We start from the raw sequence: 14,916 nt of genomic DNA on the forward strand, positions 1-14,916 counted from the left end.
AGTTCATCTTATAATAATATCTCTAAGAATTTAGCTGTTCATGACTTACTATTTCAACTCTACACAAAAATTCAGGTGTAGGTGTCATTTTCATTACATCTTTCACTTACACTTCTGAGAGATCACTAGTGTGTTAGACTACTATGCATGTATTTTTCTTACAATATAACTTCATATACAAGAAATATTTTTGCAATTTACTAAGTTATATCACCAGTGGAAAAATGGAAAGTGGGGAACTTATGAGGCTTATGGAGGCTTGGCTTTCTTTCCTCTTTTCTCTCAAAGCAACTCTTATTATTGCATGATCTGATTTAAATTTATCTTCGCACCTTGCCTTCTAAAAAGATATGCCTCCCATTGCTCTGAAATTCTGATTTTGTCAATATTCCTCTTTACTACTTCTTACATTATGTCAGCACAGTGAAGATCATTACTTCCTTGCTATTATTGTCTGTTTGTCTGAAGTCTTTTAATCCTTACTAGCTACAGAACGGTTACAGGAGGGCATGGCTCGTTTTTGTTGCTTGTTTCCCATAGATCCACAATGATGATGGTGTTTGGCTGAGGCTGAATGATGAGACAATAAAGAAGTATGTTCCTAACATGAATGGTTACACTGAAGCCTGGTGTCTCTCTTTTAACCAACATCTTGGCAAGAGCCTTCTGGTACCTGTTGACGTAAGTAAAAGGTGCCTTTGAAAAATATCCAAAAGTACACTCTATCCTCATTACAAGACTTTCTTTAATTAAGGCTGCAAATGAGTCCTGAGGTAAACAATATTTTAATTACCAAATACTACCTTATATGTGTTTGCATTTTTGAGGGCTATTGTGTAATGAGGGTGGAGTGTAGAAAGGGATGAGGCTTTTTACGTTGAAGCCTCTTCTCCTAGAAGAGAAACAAAAGTGCAAGGACCACTATAAGAGCGTACAAAAGTATAATCATATTAGATTGTGGTCTGCACCAGGTGTTTCTGATGCAAGATGCCTGTAAAGTGGTCTACTGATGCCATGATTTCAGAAGAGGCTTGCAGCCTGCAGTGAATCAATGTAATTGAGGCTTTTTTTTTTAAAAAATTGAAAAGTTCTCTAGGCTCTGCTGGTTTTTGTGTATAATTTTTGTGAGTTTTACACCTGAATCCTTGAGTTATCAATTTATTAGCTATCAAAGAATCCCAGAGCATCAAGACTGAATTTATAATACGAGTAAGCATAATTTATCTGGATAACTTATTGGTGATCAGCATCACTACAATTCAAAGGGTACATCTTTTCTGGAAACAAAATAAAGTTTAAAATATTTTAAAAAATAAAGAAAAAAATATAGTAGCCAAACCAAGATTTCTCAAAAAATTTATGAAAGTGCAGGCTGTTCTGGCTCGTCTGGTTTTGTGCATTCCTCAGAGTGGGCAGTACCTTGGTTTCTTCAGATCAGAATGTGAGAACCAGATCTAATTGCAAATACTGCTATTTAGATTTGCTTTGTCTTATATGAGTGAGCTGCTGCTGCAGTTGAACACCATTAACAAATATTTGGCCAAATTAAACACCTGCAGCCAGTAATTTCATCCTGTTCGTGTTTCCAATCATAAAAGAACTGAGATATTTCCAGTTCCAGTGAAACTGGGCTGTTTGCTAGTAGCCAAATCTGGCAATTCATAAATCCCCTGTGGCTGCAGCCCGTGTTCTGACAAATACTGTTACATGATGTGACTAGATCTTCTTCCTGTTCACCTTCTTGTCTATAAATTATTTGTTGATATAATTCTATTTGGACACTTCTTTCAATAAAATCCTTATTTTGGAAATTACTTTGATATTGCATTTGCGAAGCAAATTATTTCTGTAGTCAGCCATCCATCAGTCACTCAAACACTGTGATGACAGGCATATTTATGTAGTTTGTTGTAGAATATATGAAAACATGGAAAAAATTTAAGTTTTGCTTAAAATCTTGCTCATATTTTTGGCCTTAGAAATTGATACTTATTAGAAAATTGCTATATTATACTTTCATGAAACAGTATTTGTATGCAGCAGTTGATTTTTACCTGTTTACCCATGACAGAAGTGAATTCACCTTGACTGAGTAGTTAACTTCAGAAAATATTGTGACTCTGGATGGGTATTATATTTGGTTAGATTTGTTTGTTTGTTTGTTTTTTAGTTTAACTATTTCTAATACTTTTTTACTTGCTGAAGGGAACAGTTGTGAGCTCAGCAGTGATGTATGTGGTTAGCAAGAACTTATTAGTTGGTGTATCTCAAATGGCTCTATGACACACTTATTTCTAGAGAAGAACATACCCTGTGCTCCCTGAGAAAAGCCTAAAAGGAAATGGCTGTCATAAATCAATAACTGAACATTCAATCTTGATAATATAATCTTGAGAATTCAAATTTCATTTGAATAAGTAGGTCAGGTACAATGAAATGTGAAAAACAGCATTTAATTATCATACATTTCACTCTCTGCTTCTGTAAAGTTCAGATAAAATATTCGCTTTTTTTTTTTTCCTTAAACAGTGCTGTGAAGTAGTTTTGATACCATTTAGACTATTAGGAGCTGGTAGATAGGCCTAATTTTCTTTTAAGTAACCAGTTACATAACGTCTTTAATGACACAAGGTAAAAGTCACCTGCTTGCTTAGCTTCTGATCAGTAAGCAGACAGTGGCCAATGTAGCAAAAGTCTTACAAAAGCAACTATTTTAACAATGTAGCTATGTATAATAAGAGATGTGTTTTGAGCTAGTTTCAGATGGAAGGTTTCTTTGCATCTGTCTCATATTTTCAGATTTTTGAAAGGACTTAGCATGTCCTGAAACTATTTAATTTCATTATGACCATATTTAAGCATTATGATTTGTTGGTTTGAGTGATAATAATAAGAGGAAAAAGGAAAAAAAAAGTTCTCGAACATTTTCTCTCTCTCTTAAAGGCCACAAAACAAAAGCCAAGGTTCAGTGGTTTACTTTTGAATGCCTTAGTCTTTACTGCATGCAATTCTAGCATTATGCACCACACAACTTGATGAAATTCAGTAAACTCTTTTGTAAGTTCCTGATGCGTGTACCTTAGCTTAAAACTCTTTTCTGCTAAATCTTGATCATATAAAGTGATACTGCTTCCTTGGTAGAAAGTTTTAAAATAAAATATCTTTTAAGGTGATTACTAAGTTAGGAATATTCAAAAATTTATCTTTTTTTTCTCTGAATTGTCCAAGAAAAGAACTGTATTTGTAAGTTGTCAAATTTGATCAGTGCAGTCCTCTAGAGGTGAATGACTCATGTGGCAAAAGATGTTCAATTAAGTAATAAATGCTAAAGGTTCTGTAGGTTAAATTGTGAAATAATCCATATCTGCTCACCCTGTTATTGATTTGGGTGACTGAATGACATTATGAGCAGAATGTAGTTAAAAACAAAATCTGTTAATATACAAGATTTTTTGAATCCGAAGCTGTTCTACCAGTATTAGTTTCAGAAGAAGGAAACAGACTGGAACAGTCTCTCATGTGACTAAAATTACAAGTGGAAAATCAAGTGGCTGAATTAGTGATGGTATTCCCTGTTGAATTTAATAATATTACTTTTATTAGATTCCATTTTTATTCAGCTCATGAGTGTGCAGAGTTGTCAATTCCAATTACATTACTTTGTCACATTTAAATATACAGGCTTTTTGTAATCATCCCTTAAGTAAATAAAATCTCTCAGTACATTTTGTAAAATATGTAAAAAGTATATTTTTAATAGAATGCTTTAATTATTCTGTTTTGTCACTGTATTAATTGAACAGTGAACAAAGAAAAAACAGTAGCTTTTCAGCAATGTTAATTTTAGCCTCTTGTCTTCTTGAGGTACAGATTGTATCTACATTTTATGTTTATTTATCAAGATAAACCAGATATTTTATGATAAAGCAAACATTGAGTATCCTAGATCTCCTTAATATACTGTTTCTGTATATTTTGATCAAAGCTATCATATTTAAAGATAAATGATCATAGGAAAGCAGAGATCTGTTGTAGTCACCAGACTCTTATTTATTTGTGCTGTGGTCATATACCTTCTTAGAAAAATCTGCGTAGTCAAATCTGTTCCTTTTGTTGCTCTTCTCCTTTCATGAGGAACTGCTATATAGCCATTGGTCTAAAATTGTGCATCCGGTCCATTGTAGGAAATATGATTATGAGACTATGAGTTTAATAGATGGTGACTTAGGATAAGAGTATAAGTCTGAATAGCTTGCGATTTTGGATAAGCTGCTTCCATGCCTGGTAGTTATTTTTCCTTCTGTTTTCTGACATTCAGGTAACTGGTTTTGAAAAAAAAACCCACTTAAGTTCCTTACATAGACAGTTATGTATTCATGCTTACACGCAGTACTTAGTAGAAAGGCACATATGACGTAAAATAGTACACGTGAGGAAGAAATAGAATTTTATCTTGGTCAAGCTCTGGAACATGACTTTTTAAAAATCATATTCTAAGTATGTTTTTGTTACTGCATTTTAAATGTAAAACTTTATTGTAAGGAATATTGTATGATGCTGCCCGGTTATATTATTATTACATTCCCCAGCCACCATAGGCAAGCAGGATTGAGAAACTGCGGGTTTTTCAAACCATTATTGCAGTGGAAGAAAGAACCAAAATTAGTATGTAGACTGCAGTGTTTGATCACAGAACCTCAGAAAGCTGAATGTTTGTGGAAATGTTGAAGGACATTCAAAAGAAATTTCTACTGTCATTTTAGGCAGACTGGAAGGCGATTGGAGAGTAGGACTACATTGGGTAAAATGTCAAGATGGTTGTTCAAGATAAGACTTTGCTTTGAAAAATAATATCAATTGATATTTTAAATGCTTAATGGTCTGCTAATTTTTTGTGGTGGAAAGTAATTTATATTTAATTTTTTTATTTCTGAAACATAAACTTTATTGGAAAAAAAGTATGAATTCCTGAAACTATTTTTAGTTTTTGGAAGAGGAAGCTTGAAAGGAAAAAATGAACTAACTCTACAGATTGTAGCATAAGGACTAAATATAAAGCTTGTATGTAGTAGTTTCTTCAGAATGAAAACTTAATTCTCAAATACGTGCCTGATCTATTCATCTAAACTGGTGTACAGTGTGCTAATAGCCAGGAAGCTCTAAACCTCCCAGAGCAAAGGAGAGCTTCTAGTTTGATCTTCTCAGTGTTGCTAAGCCAGCATGGTCACGCTTCACTGCTGTTGGTTTCTTTTGTATGTTTTACACATACAGCTTTATAACATACAAAAGTAGATCTTTGAAGTGATACTTAAATATTTGAGGTATGGGTAGTCCATGTTTCTGTGTGCAGTAGAATTCCATCACAAAATATGAGATATGCTGCAAAGTAATATAATCAGTTGGTTAAACTGCGTTGGATGCCTATGAAGTACACTTTCATTAGGCAAGTGTAGGCTTTTTATAGTAGTCGTAGTTTTACGTCAAATTGATAAGCCTTTACTCTGCCAGTCTTCCTAACACCCTCCCCACCTTCCCCAATGCCCCAAAACATATCTCGCTAGTGCATTGGTACCTCTTCCAATTTTGGGTAGAGCTACTAAATTCTAAGGAAATACTGGTGTTTGATAATTTCCCTGGTTTTGTCAAAATTGCAAATCATTTGTGTTGCTGAAACCTGATGTAAGCAGAAGTTTTGCAAACAGTATACAGCTAGATGATTTGCTTCTATCATGAGATAGAAGCATGGGTTTATTTACTTTTACCATGTTAATATTTTTTCAAGGAATACAGAGGAGGAGGCATGCCAAGAGTGTTTTGTACTTGTTTCTGCTTAGAGGGATTCATTGCCTTTTCTTTAACTACTGTTAAATTTTAACGTGACTGCTGTCTGGGGATTTGACTTGGTTCCCCTGTCAGGATGGGGATAGGGAATAAGATTTTGATATCTCTGTTCATATAGATAAAATGGTTGCTTTGCCAAAGGGATTCTGTCATAAATACTATATATGTACTATTAATTCTTTCACTTGACAGGAACGGTGAAAATTTCTTTGAAATGAGTGGAAACCAGTTTATGGACAAAAGATGGCTGCTTTTTCATGTTTTCCAATGATTAAAAAATGCTGTCCTAGCTGTTCTGTGGGAGGAAAAAATACACAGGACAGCAGTGCTCATTTCTGTAGTACAGGCAATTGGTTATAAAGTTAGTGATGTCTCTCTAGCAGCTCTGTTTGGTTTATGATAATTTATAACAACCTAGTAAATGCATTGTATGTTTTATAAAATTAATGAAATCTTAGCAATCGTTCTCCTTACAACACACTGTGAAATTTTGGGCTCTGGGAAAGAGTGCGATTTTGATGTGCAAACTGGTGAAATCGTTCTGTGCAAGTGAATTACTTGGAATGATAGTGAGCTTAGCCCTTCTGCATCTTTTCAGTTCTGTCTTGGTGACTAAAAGTCCATGTGCAGTTGTCTTGCAATACTTGAAATTATCTTTCAGAATAGCAGACTATCTTGCTATAAAACCATGGTTTGTGGTGGGACCAACTACTGTTTAACTGTAACAGAAAAGTGGGATTTTTCTGTGCACAAAGTCTAAAGCTTTATAAGAAATGTCTGGCTCTTAATTTCAGTAAATGGCATGACACACTACATCCATTTCGAGCTTTTGACATACTAAACTGGTTTTGTTTAGTGGATGATTTGCCATGGTGAGCAATGGACTCAGGTGACTTGATGAGGAAAATAAAACTTTCCCCTTTTGCAAAACATTCTACCAGTAAATTTACTTGTGGAGAAAGTTTGCATTACAGTACCTCAAGCTTCTTCCTCCAATGTTTCTTTGTTCCCATTTCTTTGTTGATATATGTCTTTTTTTTTAAACTTTGTTGCTCAGAATGTCTTTAATGCTAGCCAAGGAGTAAGGGATTTGGACTTTTTTTCATGGACTTCCAAAGCTTTACCCCCTAAGGTGAGTTAAATGACAGGAATAGTCACATTGTATCTCATGTTTTCAGATTGTACCTTATGACTCAACTTTACACTAAATATTCTTTGAAGTCTGTTTTACTTTGAATTATTTTTACAGGAAATAGATTTGCATAGAATGCTGTATCTCTGTCTCTTCCTTTAGGATGAGAAAAAAATACCAGGGCAGATTACTGAACTTTCATTAATTCATAAGTAGCACTCTCCTTTTTTAACGAACCAAATCAGAAATTCAGAGAGATAGCCTAGTAACATAATAAAGGCTTTCATTCTCTTTTTTATGTAGAACATGCTAGTAAATTTTTCTCTGTTGTTGGAGGGTACACATTAAGTCACAGCTTCTAATAAGATGATATTTGTATGAGTAAAGCCACAAATGTTTAATAAATACTCAGCCCATTCTTAATCTTTTTTAAAATTACACAATTATAGGAACAAGTTATGTTATATGTACAGTTAAGCCATTTAAATTATCTACAGAAGTGCTTTTCTAAATCTCTTTGCAGCCCTGTAGTGATTTTGAGATTGTTATTTTGGGGGGAAAAAAACAGTGGAAAACCAAGTTTTTAAATCTCTAAACCAATATGTACAATGCTGAGTGTCATCTTCATTACAAAGTTCATATGAAAAAATATCAAACTACCTTATTATTATATCAAGATCTAGACAATGTTTAAACAGTGTTTAAAACATACAGGGTTTTTTTCCCTTGAACCAGTTTGCCTCAGCTTGCATTAACTTGCTTTGAAAGTTATGTATTTACAGAACAGATTCATTTTTGTATAAAGGCTTCTTGGAAAGACTGCTGTATGAGTCTGGAGATAGTGCATGGACTTCCGTACGAAAAACCTGAAAATATGATAATTAAAGAGATCAGAAGAAATTGCATTAATTAAAAAGGAAATAATATAAACAGAAGTTTGGTTTAAAACTGATAAAAGACAGTATTCTTTTACATAGCAGGAAGTGAACTCCTGGAAGGTGTTGTTACAAGAGATTGTGAAGGCAGAAAGTATCAGCACATTCAGAAGAAATTTACAGAAATCAGATTCAGAAATAAACGCTAAGGAAAATAGGGTATACCCTCTAACATCCACAATAAAAAGATTTTAAATGCTGTAGGTATAAAAGGGACAGACCACTAATAAAATCTTGTATGCTAAAGAGTGTCTCCTGTTGCCATTGCTGAACACACAATACTGGACTAGGTGAACCACTGGCTTCATCCTGTAGGGCACTACTTAGTTCTTAACTTTCAGATGTTCTTTTAAAAGCACCTATGACTTGCATTATAAGCATAATAGAGCTCGCTCCTGCTTTTCACTTGCTTTCTTCTGATATAAATGTGTGTTACGTTACTTCCATCCCTTATATTTTTCTGTACAATAGCCTTTTTATTAAGCTATGGCTGGCTGAAAAATCAATGCTAATATGTCTCTTCTTTTAGTAACTACCAATTTTTCTTGGTAGGAAACTCAAATTTTTTTTTCCATTTCAGATTTAGGTAAATATTTCATCTGTAATTGGTACCAGGTGGAATAAATTTGCAGGCCATTTTTATTGTCATAGTGAAAATAATAAATATGCACTAATATTTACATGTGCATTTAAGAATCTATGGTGTTGCTGTTCTCTTTGTCATAATTTTACCTTTAAATTAACAATGTATTCTAAATGTGAAATCAAAAAAGAAGCATATCATTAGAAGGGGATAATATTAAAATTCCTTTTACAGAGCCCCAGACTTTTTCACAAAATTTTGCAAATACAGCAGGAGGAATGAGCGTGTATCCTGATAAATGTCAGTATGAAACAAGGTTTAGTGAAAGTGGTTAGAGTAAATAATTTGTCTGGAATGGTAGATATGAGATATTCCTTTATATAAATGGTTACATTTATACCACTTTTGTTTCAAGAGTAATATGGTGACTTTTCAATTAATACGCAGTTCACTAGTAGTTGTTTATCATTGCACACTAAAATTAGCAATGTAACTAATATCTCTTTGCTTTGAAATTTAGCTATTGTAGTCTTGAAATAATTCTTTATCTAAAGAGTTCAAAGGTATTATTAATAGGTTTTATTCTGTTCTGTTTTGTTTTGCCTTTTTTTTTAATTTCCCAGGAATCTAGGTCTAATACTGATGATTTTTTCAAAGACCTAAATTCACACTGCCCACAGGAAGCAGTGATGCAAGAACAAGATATGCCATTCCTTCGAGGTGGACCTGGAGTGTACAAGGTAGTGAAGACTGGTCCGTCAGGTCACAACATCAGAAGCTGCCCTAACCTTAGAGGTATCCCAATTGGAATGTTAGTTCTGGGAAACAAAGTCAAGGCAGTGGGCGAGGTATGGATCCTTGTAGCTTCAGTTCATGTCTTCATAGATACCAGTATATAACAGTAGTAAACGCAACAAAAGAATCTGCCCCTGTACAGGTTTGCTTTTCCAACCCTCATGATAAATACTAACCTTTGAACTTGGTTTACAATATAAATACTAATGCAATTATCTCTTTTGCCTCTTAGATGTGTGCATTGATTGGAATAATGTTAAAATTGTACTGCAGTTACATGTGCTTGCTTATATATTTCTTTTACAGTATTCCTTATAAAATTATGCTGCTTGTTCTACTTTTTTTGTCATATTCTTTGGAAGAATTTTGTTTCACTGAAAAAATGTTTTTCTAGGACTTAACCAATTAACAAATTATTCTGTTTCTCTGTATTGATTGTATTTGTGTGTTCGGTTGCTGAACTGTTGTTACTATTCCCAGTTGTCCAGCTGTGATGTTTTATGGTTAAGAAGGGCTTAAGGATGAAGTGTGTCATGCTATTTCCTAAATATAATGTTAGGAACAAAATTAGTACTCATACAAACTTTTCATATATAACTTGGTATTATAATTCTACTGTTGCAGCCACCAACAAAAAGGCATATTTTGGTGAATATTTCCTTCAAGTTTTTATTAAGGCTTGTTTGGATGTTCTAAAGTTGTGGTATTGGTGTTTTGCTTCTTCTGAACATAAACAGGTTGGAACATAACAGGATTTTTGGAAATACTCCTAACTGTAAATGTGCCGTAAATAGTTTTGGTACTTCAGTCTGCCTCAGCCTGTGGCCTTAATTTAAGAAACTTTTTTTTTTACATTTGCATTGTAATATAAAGATTGGAGTGAGTGTGTTTTTCAGATACTATAATAAGTTGCTGAGTCATGCTACTGAATTATCTGAAAAGTCAATAAATTGTGCTTTTGTATATGTGTGCATCAGGTGACTAATTCAGAAGGTACATGGGTGCAAATGGATAAGAACAGCATGGTAGAGTTCTGTGAAAGTGATGAAGGCGAGGCATGGTCATTAGCTAGAGACAGAGGTGGAAACCAGTACCTCCGACATGAAGATGGCAAGTTTTTGTTTTGTTTTGTTTTTTAAATTAACTTAGGTAAAAATAAGCAATCTAAGCAGGACAAATAAATAAAGAAGGAACTGAGTTTTAAACAGGTATAACATTAATTTACACTTTTTCGTTTGAGTTATTTTATACAGTTGGACTTCAAAGTTGTTTATAAACATTCTTTAAATGTTTTTTAAAAGTACATTTAAAAATATTTCCCCATGCTTTCTTCTGTACCAGTTATGGTTCATAATTTTAACCATCCTTCTTTTAGCTGGGGGGCCATTTTTAAATAAGTAATTGTGCATCTTTATTAGCTTTCTTTGGTCTACTTTGTGTCTCTGTGAAAAGCAGAGCAGAATGAATTATTTATGTACCTTTTGATTTTGTTAAGTTTGTTATGTCTGTCATGCAGCACCCTGTTTAAAACCTGTTCACATTTTTTTAACACTGTATTTAAAATTAACGTCAAATTAGTTAATTCTAGTTAGCAAAGTATGATTGCATTCTCTTAAAATGCAGAATTTCTGTCCTGATAATTCATGTTCAGACTGGGTAAGACCTAGAAATAATAAAAGAAAACATAAACAAAATGTTAGCACACAAAGATTTTTATTGCTCCCACACCCCTGAATCATCTTTCTAGTTGATCTCCCTCCAAACAGGCTATCATTACTGATCTAAAATATCTTTTTTTTCACCCTGAATGCTTCATATGAATACCTTGAGGTATTCTGAAACCATTATTTCCTTAACAGATAGTCCCAGTCCCTCTGGATGTGTTCTCCTGTGCAAGATTATGGGCTACTTATGTTCTCTTAAAAGATGAGACAGGGAGTGATCTGTCAGTATTTATACTTCCAGAGGAGATCATCTATCCAACCTCCCTGTCAGTGCAGATTCAGCTAGATCAGGTTGCTCAGGTCCTTGTTTAGTCAACTTCTAACTACCTCCAGCCTCTCTGGACAACCTGTACCAGTATTTGGCTCACCTTCATGGTGAAAAATTTTCCTAATACCTAATCACGGTTTCCCATGCTGCAACTTTTGTTTATTGTCTCTTGTCCTATCACTCTGAACCTGACATGAGTCTGGCTTCATCTTCCCTGAATCCTTCAATTAGGTAGTTGAAGGGAGCAATAAGATCTCACCTTAGTTTTCTCTTTTTAAGATTGAACAAACCCAGATGTCTCAGCCTCTCTCCTTAGATGTTGTGTGCTCTACTGCCCTGACTGTCTGGGTGGCCTCCACTGAACTCATTTCAGTCTGTCTTCTGATGGGGAGCCTGAAACTGGACACAGCACCCCAGCTGTCCAGGGTGTCCCTCCTGCCTTTCCAATCTCTAGTAAAAATTACTATGGATCTTCATTAGGATTATTTTCTTACAGGTATTATCGGAGAGAAACATTTAAGGTTCTTCCATTGATAAAACTTTGGTAGAGTTCCCTAGAGGCTGGTTTGTTTCAACTCACTTGAAGAGTTACTTTCTTCAAGCCGCCTTTTTTTTTCTTCAACATATATTTCTCTGTTTTGTGACTAAATATGGACATTTTCAATTTATAATCTTCCCACTCTGTTTATGGGATCTAATGCATCTGTTTTCCAAAAGACGTCTTCATGAAAAACTTCTACCTCAGAAGTTATATTCTGCTTATGTTTTTAGGTAGTACTTATTGTACTCTTATTTGTTCATTGTAACAGACTCTTTGCCCTTTTCTGGTTTTAACATTTTGTGCTGAAAGTTATTTTACATCTAGATACTCTGATAATTATCATCATGTTACCATATTAAAACAAAGTAATTCCTTGCTAATGCTTAAGTATTTGTTGTAGGCTGTTGCTGCTTTACTTTAAGGTATAAAACATTCTGCAAAGAAAGGGAATAACTAAGAGTTTTTCATAAAATGTATAAATTGGGGGGGGGGGAAGTGTTTACTTCATACTTAGCACAGTATCTTTTTCAAAGTCATAGATTCTCTATTTTCAGTTATGTCTGATAATGTCAAGTTCTGAGGTGCTCTAAGTGCCCAAGTAGATACTAGAAACTAAGTATTTGTGAATTGGAACACTACCTTACTTTGAAAGCACACGTATTCAATAATAGGGTTGTTAATGTCATCATTTTCTATCCTAATATGAGGCTGTTTGTTTTTCCAGTAGAAGATCATTTCTCTGCAGTTAATAAATTAAGCAGTGTGCAAAAATTTCCGTTCAAGAGTACTTATTCTGAGGAATAGATATAACCTACATTCAAGTCACTTGACAGTATTTTGTGTATTTTAAGTAGTCTTTTCCAGCTTCAGTAATTTATCAATCATTTCATCTTTTCTATAATTTCTCAAGGTATATCTGTGCTTTAAGAAAGAATTCCCAAATTTGGAAGAATTTAAACAAGACCCCTGTTTGAAGGTCTATCTTCAGATTCTTGATACTTATGTACTGTTACTGAAGGATGTCTTAAGCACATCGTTGTTCTCACAGAAAAACAGAAATGCAAGCTCCGGGCTTTGAGGACAAAACTCTGTAGTAGGATTTTTACAATCCAGTGCGTAGGGATACCATCTTAGAAACTTTCTGATGCAAGTCCTATGCCTCAGCATGCCTGGGGTTATTCTTTTCTAGATGAGTCTATGCTTTTATAAGTAGGATGAAGATAGACGTCTCTTGTGCATCTAGCTAAAGCAGTTTAAGTAGTTATCAGTGCAATTACTGAGATACTTCAAACTATTCTATGTTGTTAGTCCCATCTCAGTACCAAGTAAAACTAATGCTCTTAAGCCACATCTGAAAATTATTTAAACTAATTGTTTTTCTTTCCCATGAAATGCATTAGGAATACTCTTTGTGATCAGTTTCAATGCTTTTGCTGGAGGGAAATAATTAGGATTTGGAGGAGCTCCAACTAGATTTGCAACTGTCTATATTTTTATCCATATATAATACCACCTTTCAGATTGCTTTTGTATTTTCATTGTTCAATAAAATTATAATGAAATTCTCAGAAACAAGTAGGATTTCTGTCAGAGACAAAGCGAAAGTCGTACTGAATGCCAAAGTCTGTAGGCAGGTATCCAGATGCTTAGCTGAAACACTACAGCAAGATCTCGAGTTGCCTCTAATTGAGAAAATTCTAGATCCTTTCTTTTTTAAGCTGAGTTTAAATTTCCAACCTTCTCTGTGATTATTTTTTTTTTAAATTTGAATATGTGTGTTATGTAAAAGTTTGTACCCTGAAATGCAGTTTTGGCCTGAAATGCAATTTTCTAAAAATAGCTCTTAGAAGAGTTATGATTTTTTTTTAATTGAATACATATTAATTTTAGTACGTTTACAAGAGAAAAAGCTCAAGTTGCCAACCTGAGCTTTTAACCTCCACTTAGGAGATTTCTTGTGAATTTTTTCTTAGAGATCATCACTTGGAATGATATTTCTGATCACATTAAGTCAGTAATGTCTCCCTAAATCTAAATAGTCAAGTGGATTCTATCTCTCATTTATCTTGGCTCTTCTGTTTTTATGGATATTCTGAAAGACCCCAGGCTGGTTTTGGTTGGAGGTTTTTTTAGTATTGTACAGAAAGCAAAACTGTAGTACTCAGTAACAGATATGGATAAATCTGTCAGGGGAAAAAAATGTCTTCTGTCCTGTGAACTCTTAAGGGGTAGCCAGGATTAAAAGTTTATTGCCTCTGAGTTTGCCACTCTGAAAACTATCCTTTCTCCACCCTGCTTTCTCAAATGAATTTAACAATTGCTGTCCAAAGAATAACCATTGAACGGTGTGATGTTACTGAAACACAGTGTTAAGCCTGTTCCTAAGAGGCAGATAGCAGCAACTCAGTCAAACGTAAAAACAGTCCGCATGGTATTATGTCCTCCATCTCTATATTTTTAGAGCATGAGCTCTAAAGAAGACATGTGCTGTTCTTTTTGAAGATAATTGAGTAGAGTGGAAGAGGGCTATCTGTGGAAAAAAAAAAATCACTCCTTTGCCTTGTGACTCATCTTTCCAATGTAAATCAGTTACTAAGAAGGTCTAATTCTGAAGGAATGTGTTTTTTTTACAGAGCAAGTCCTTCTAGATCAAAATGTTCAGACTCCTCCCCCAAGTCCTTTTTCAATACAAGCTTTCAGTAAGGGGACAAGCTGTAGTAATGGACAAGGGTTTGATTATGGCCTTGGAAATAACAAAGGTATGTTTTTACACTCACATTTTTAAAAATGATGTTTTTCTTAGGTTTGCTTTTATTTTTATTACTCATTTCCTACTCTTTTAGGCACCATCAGATGTCCTCCAAAAGACATAAGCAGTAGTGCAATGAATTGCAAGGTGTTTTACAAAACATGTAGTTAATGTTGTAACTGCTTTTTTCTCTGCTTTAAATTTCACTCAGCTCTAAAGTTGAGGCTTTCTGTAGGCACAAAACTATAATGCAGAAGTGAAAAATACATCCTTGTAAAACAAGATATGAAAATTACAGGATTTAGAAAACATGTTTTAAAATGATCAGAAATATTGTAAACACTCCTC

General features: G+C 34.1%; 1 protein-coding gene across 21 annotated transcripts in view; it reads left to right on the top strand.

Annotated features, from left to right (window-relative positions):
• The window catches only part of MYCBP2 (MYC binding protein 2, E3 ubiquitin protein ligase), a 200,644-nt gene that overhangs the window by 132,912 nt on the left and 52,816 nt on the right, over positions 1 to 14,916 (top strand). For 14 of the 21 annotated variants that reach the window (XM_010578115.1, XM_010578175.1, XM_010578039.1 and 11 more), the window contains 5 exons: positions 541 to 681; positions 6,899 to 6,973; positions 9,115 to 9,339; positions 10,264 to 10,396; positions 14,453 to 14,578. In XM_010578115.1, the coding sequence (XP_010576417.1) occupies positions 541 to 681; positions 6,899 to 6,973; positions 9,115 to 9,339; positions 10,264 to 10,396; positions 14,453 to 14,578 (700 nt within the window). The remainder of the gene's footprint in view (positions 1 to 540; positions 682 to 6,898; positions 6,974 to 9,114; positions 9,340 to 10,263; positions 10,397 to 14,452; positions 14,579 to 14,916) is intronic. The other 7 variants (XM_010578098.1, XM_010578091.1, XM_010578107.1 and 4 more) reach the window with 4 other exon arrangements.

The sequence above is a fragment of the Haliaeetus leucocephalus genome, unplaced genomic scaffold (genome assembly GCF_000737465.1).
Source record: "Haliaeetus leucocephalus isolate CR32 unplaced genomic scaffold, Haliaeetus_leucocephalus-4.0 Scaffold61, whole genome shotgun sequence".
Taxonomy (NCBI): Eukaryota; Metazoa; Chordata; class Aves; order Accipitriformes; family Accipitridae; genus Haliaeetus; species Haliaeetus leucocephalus.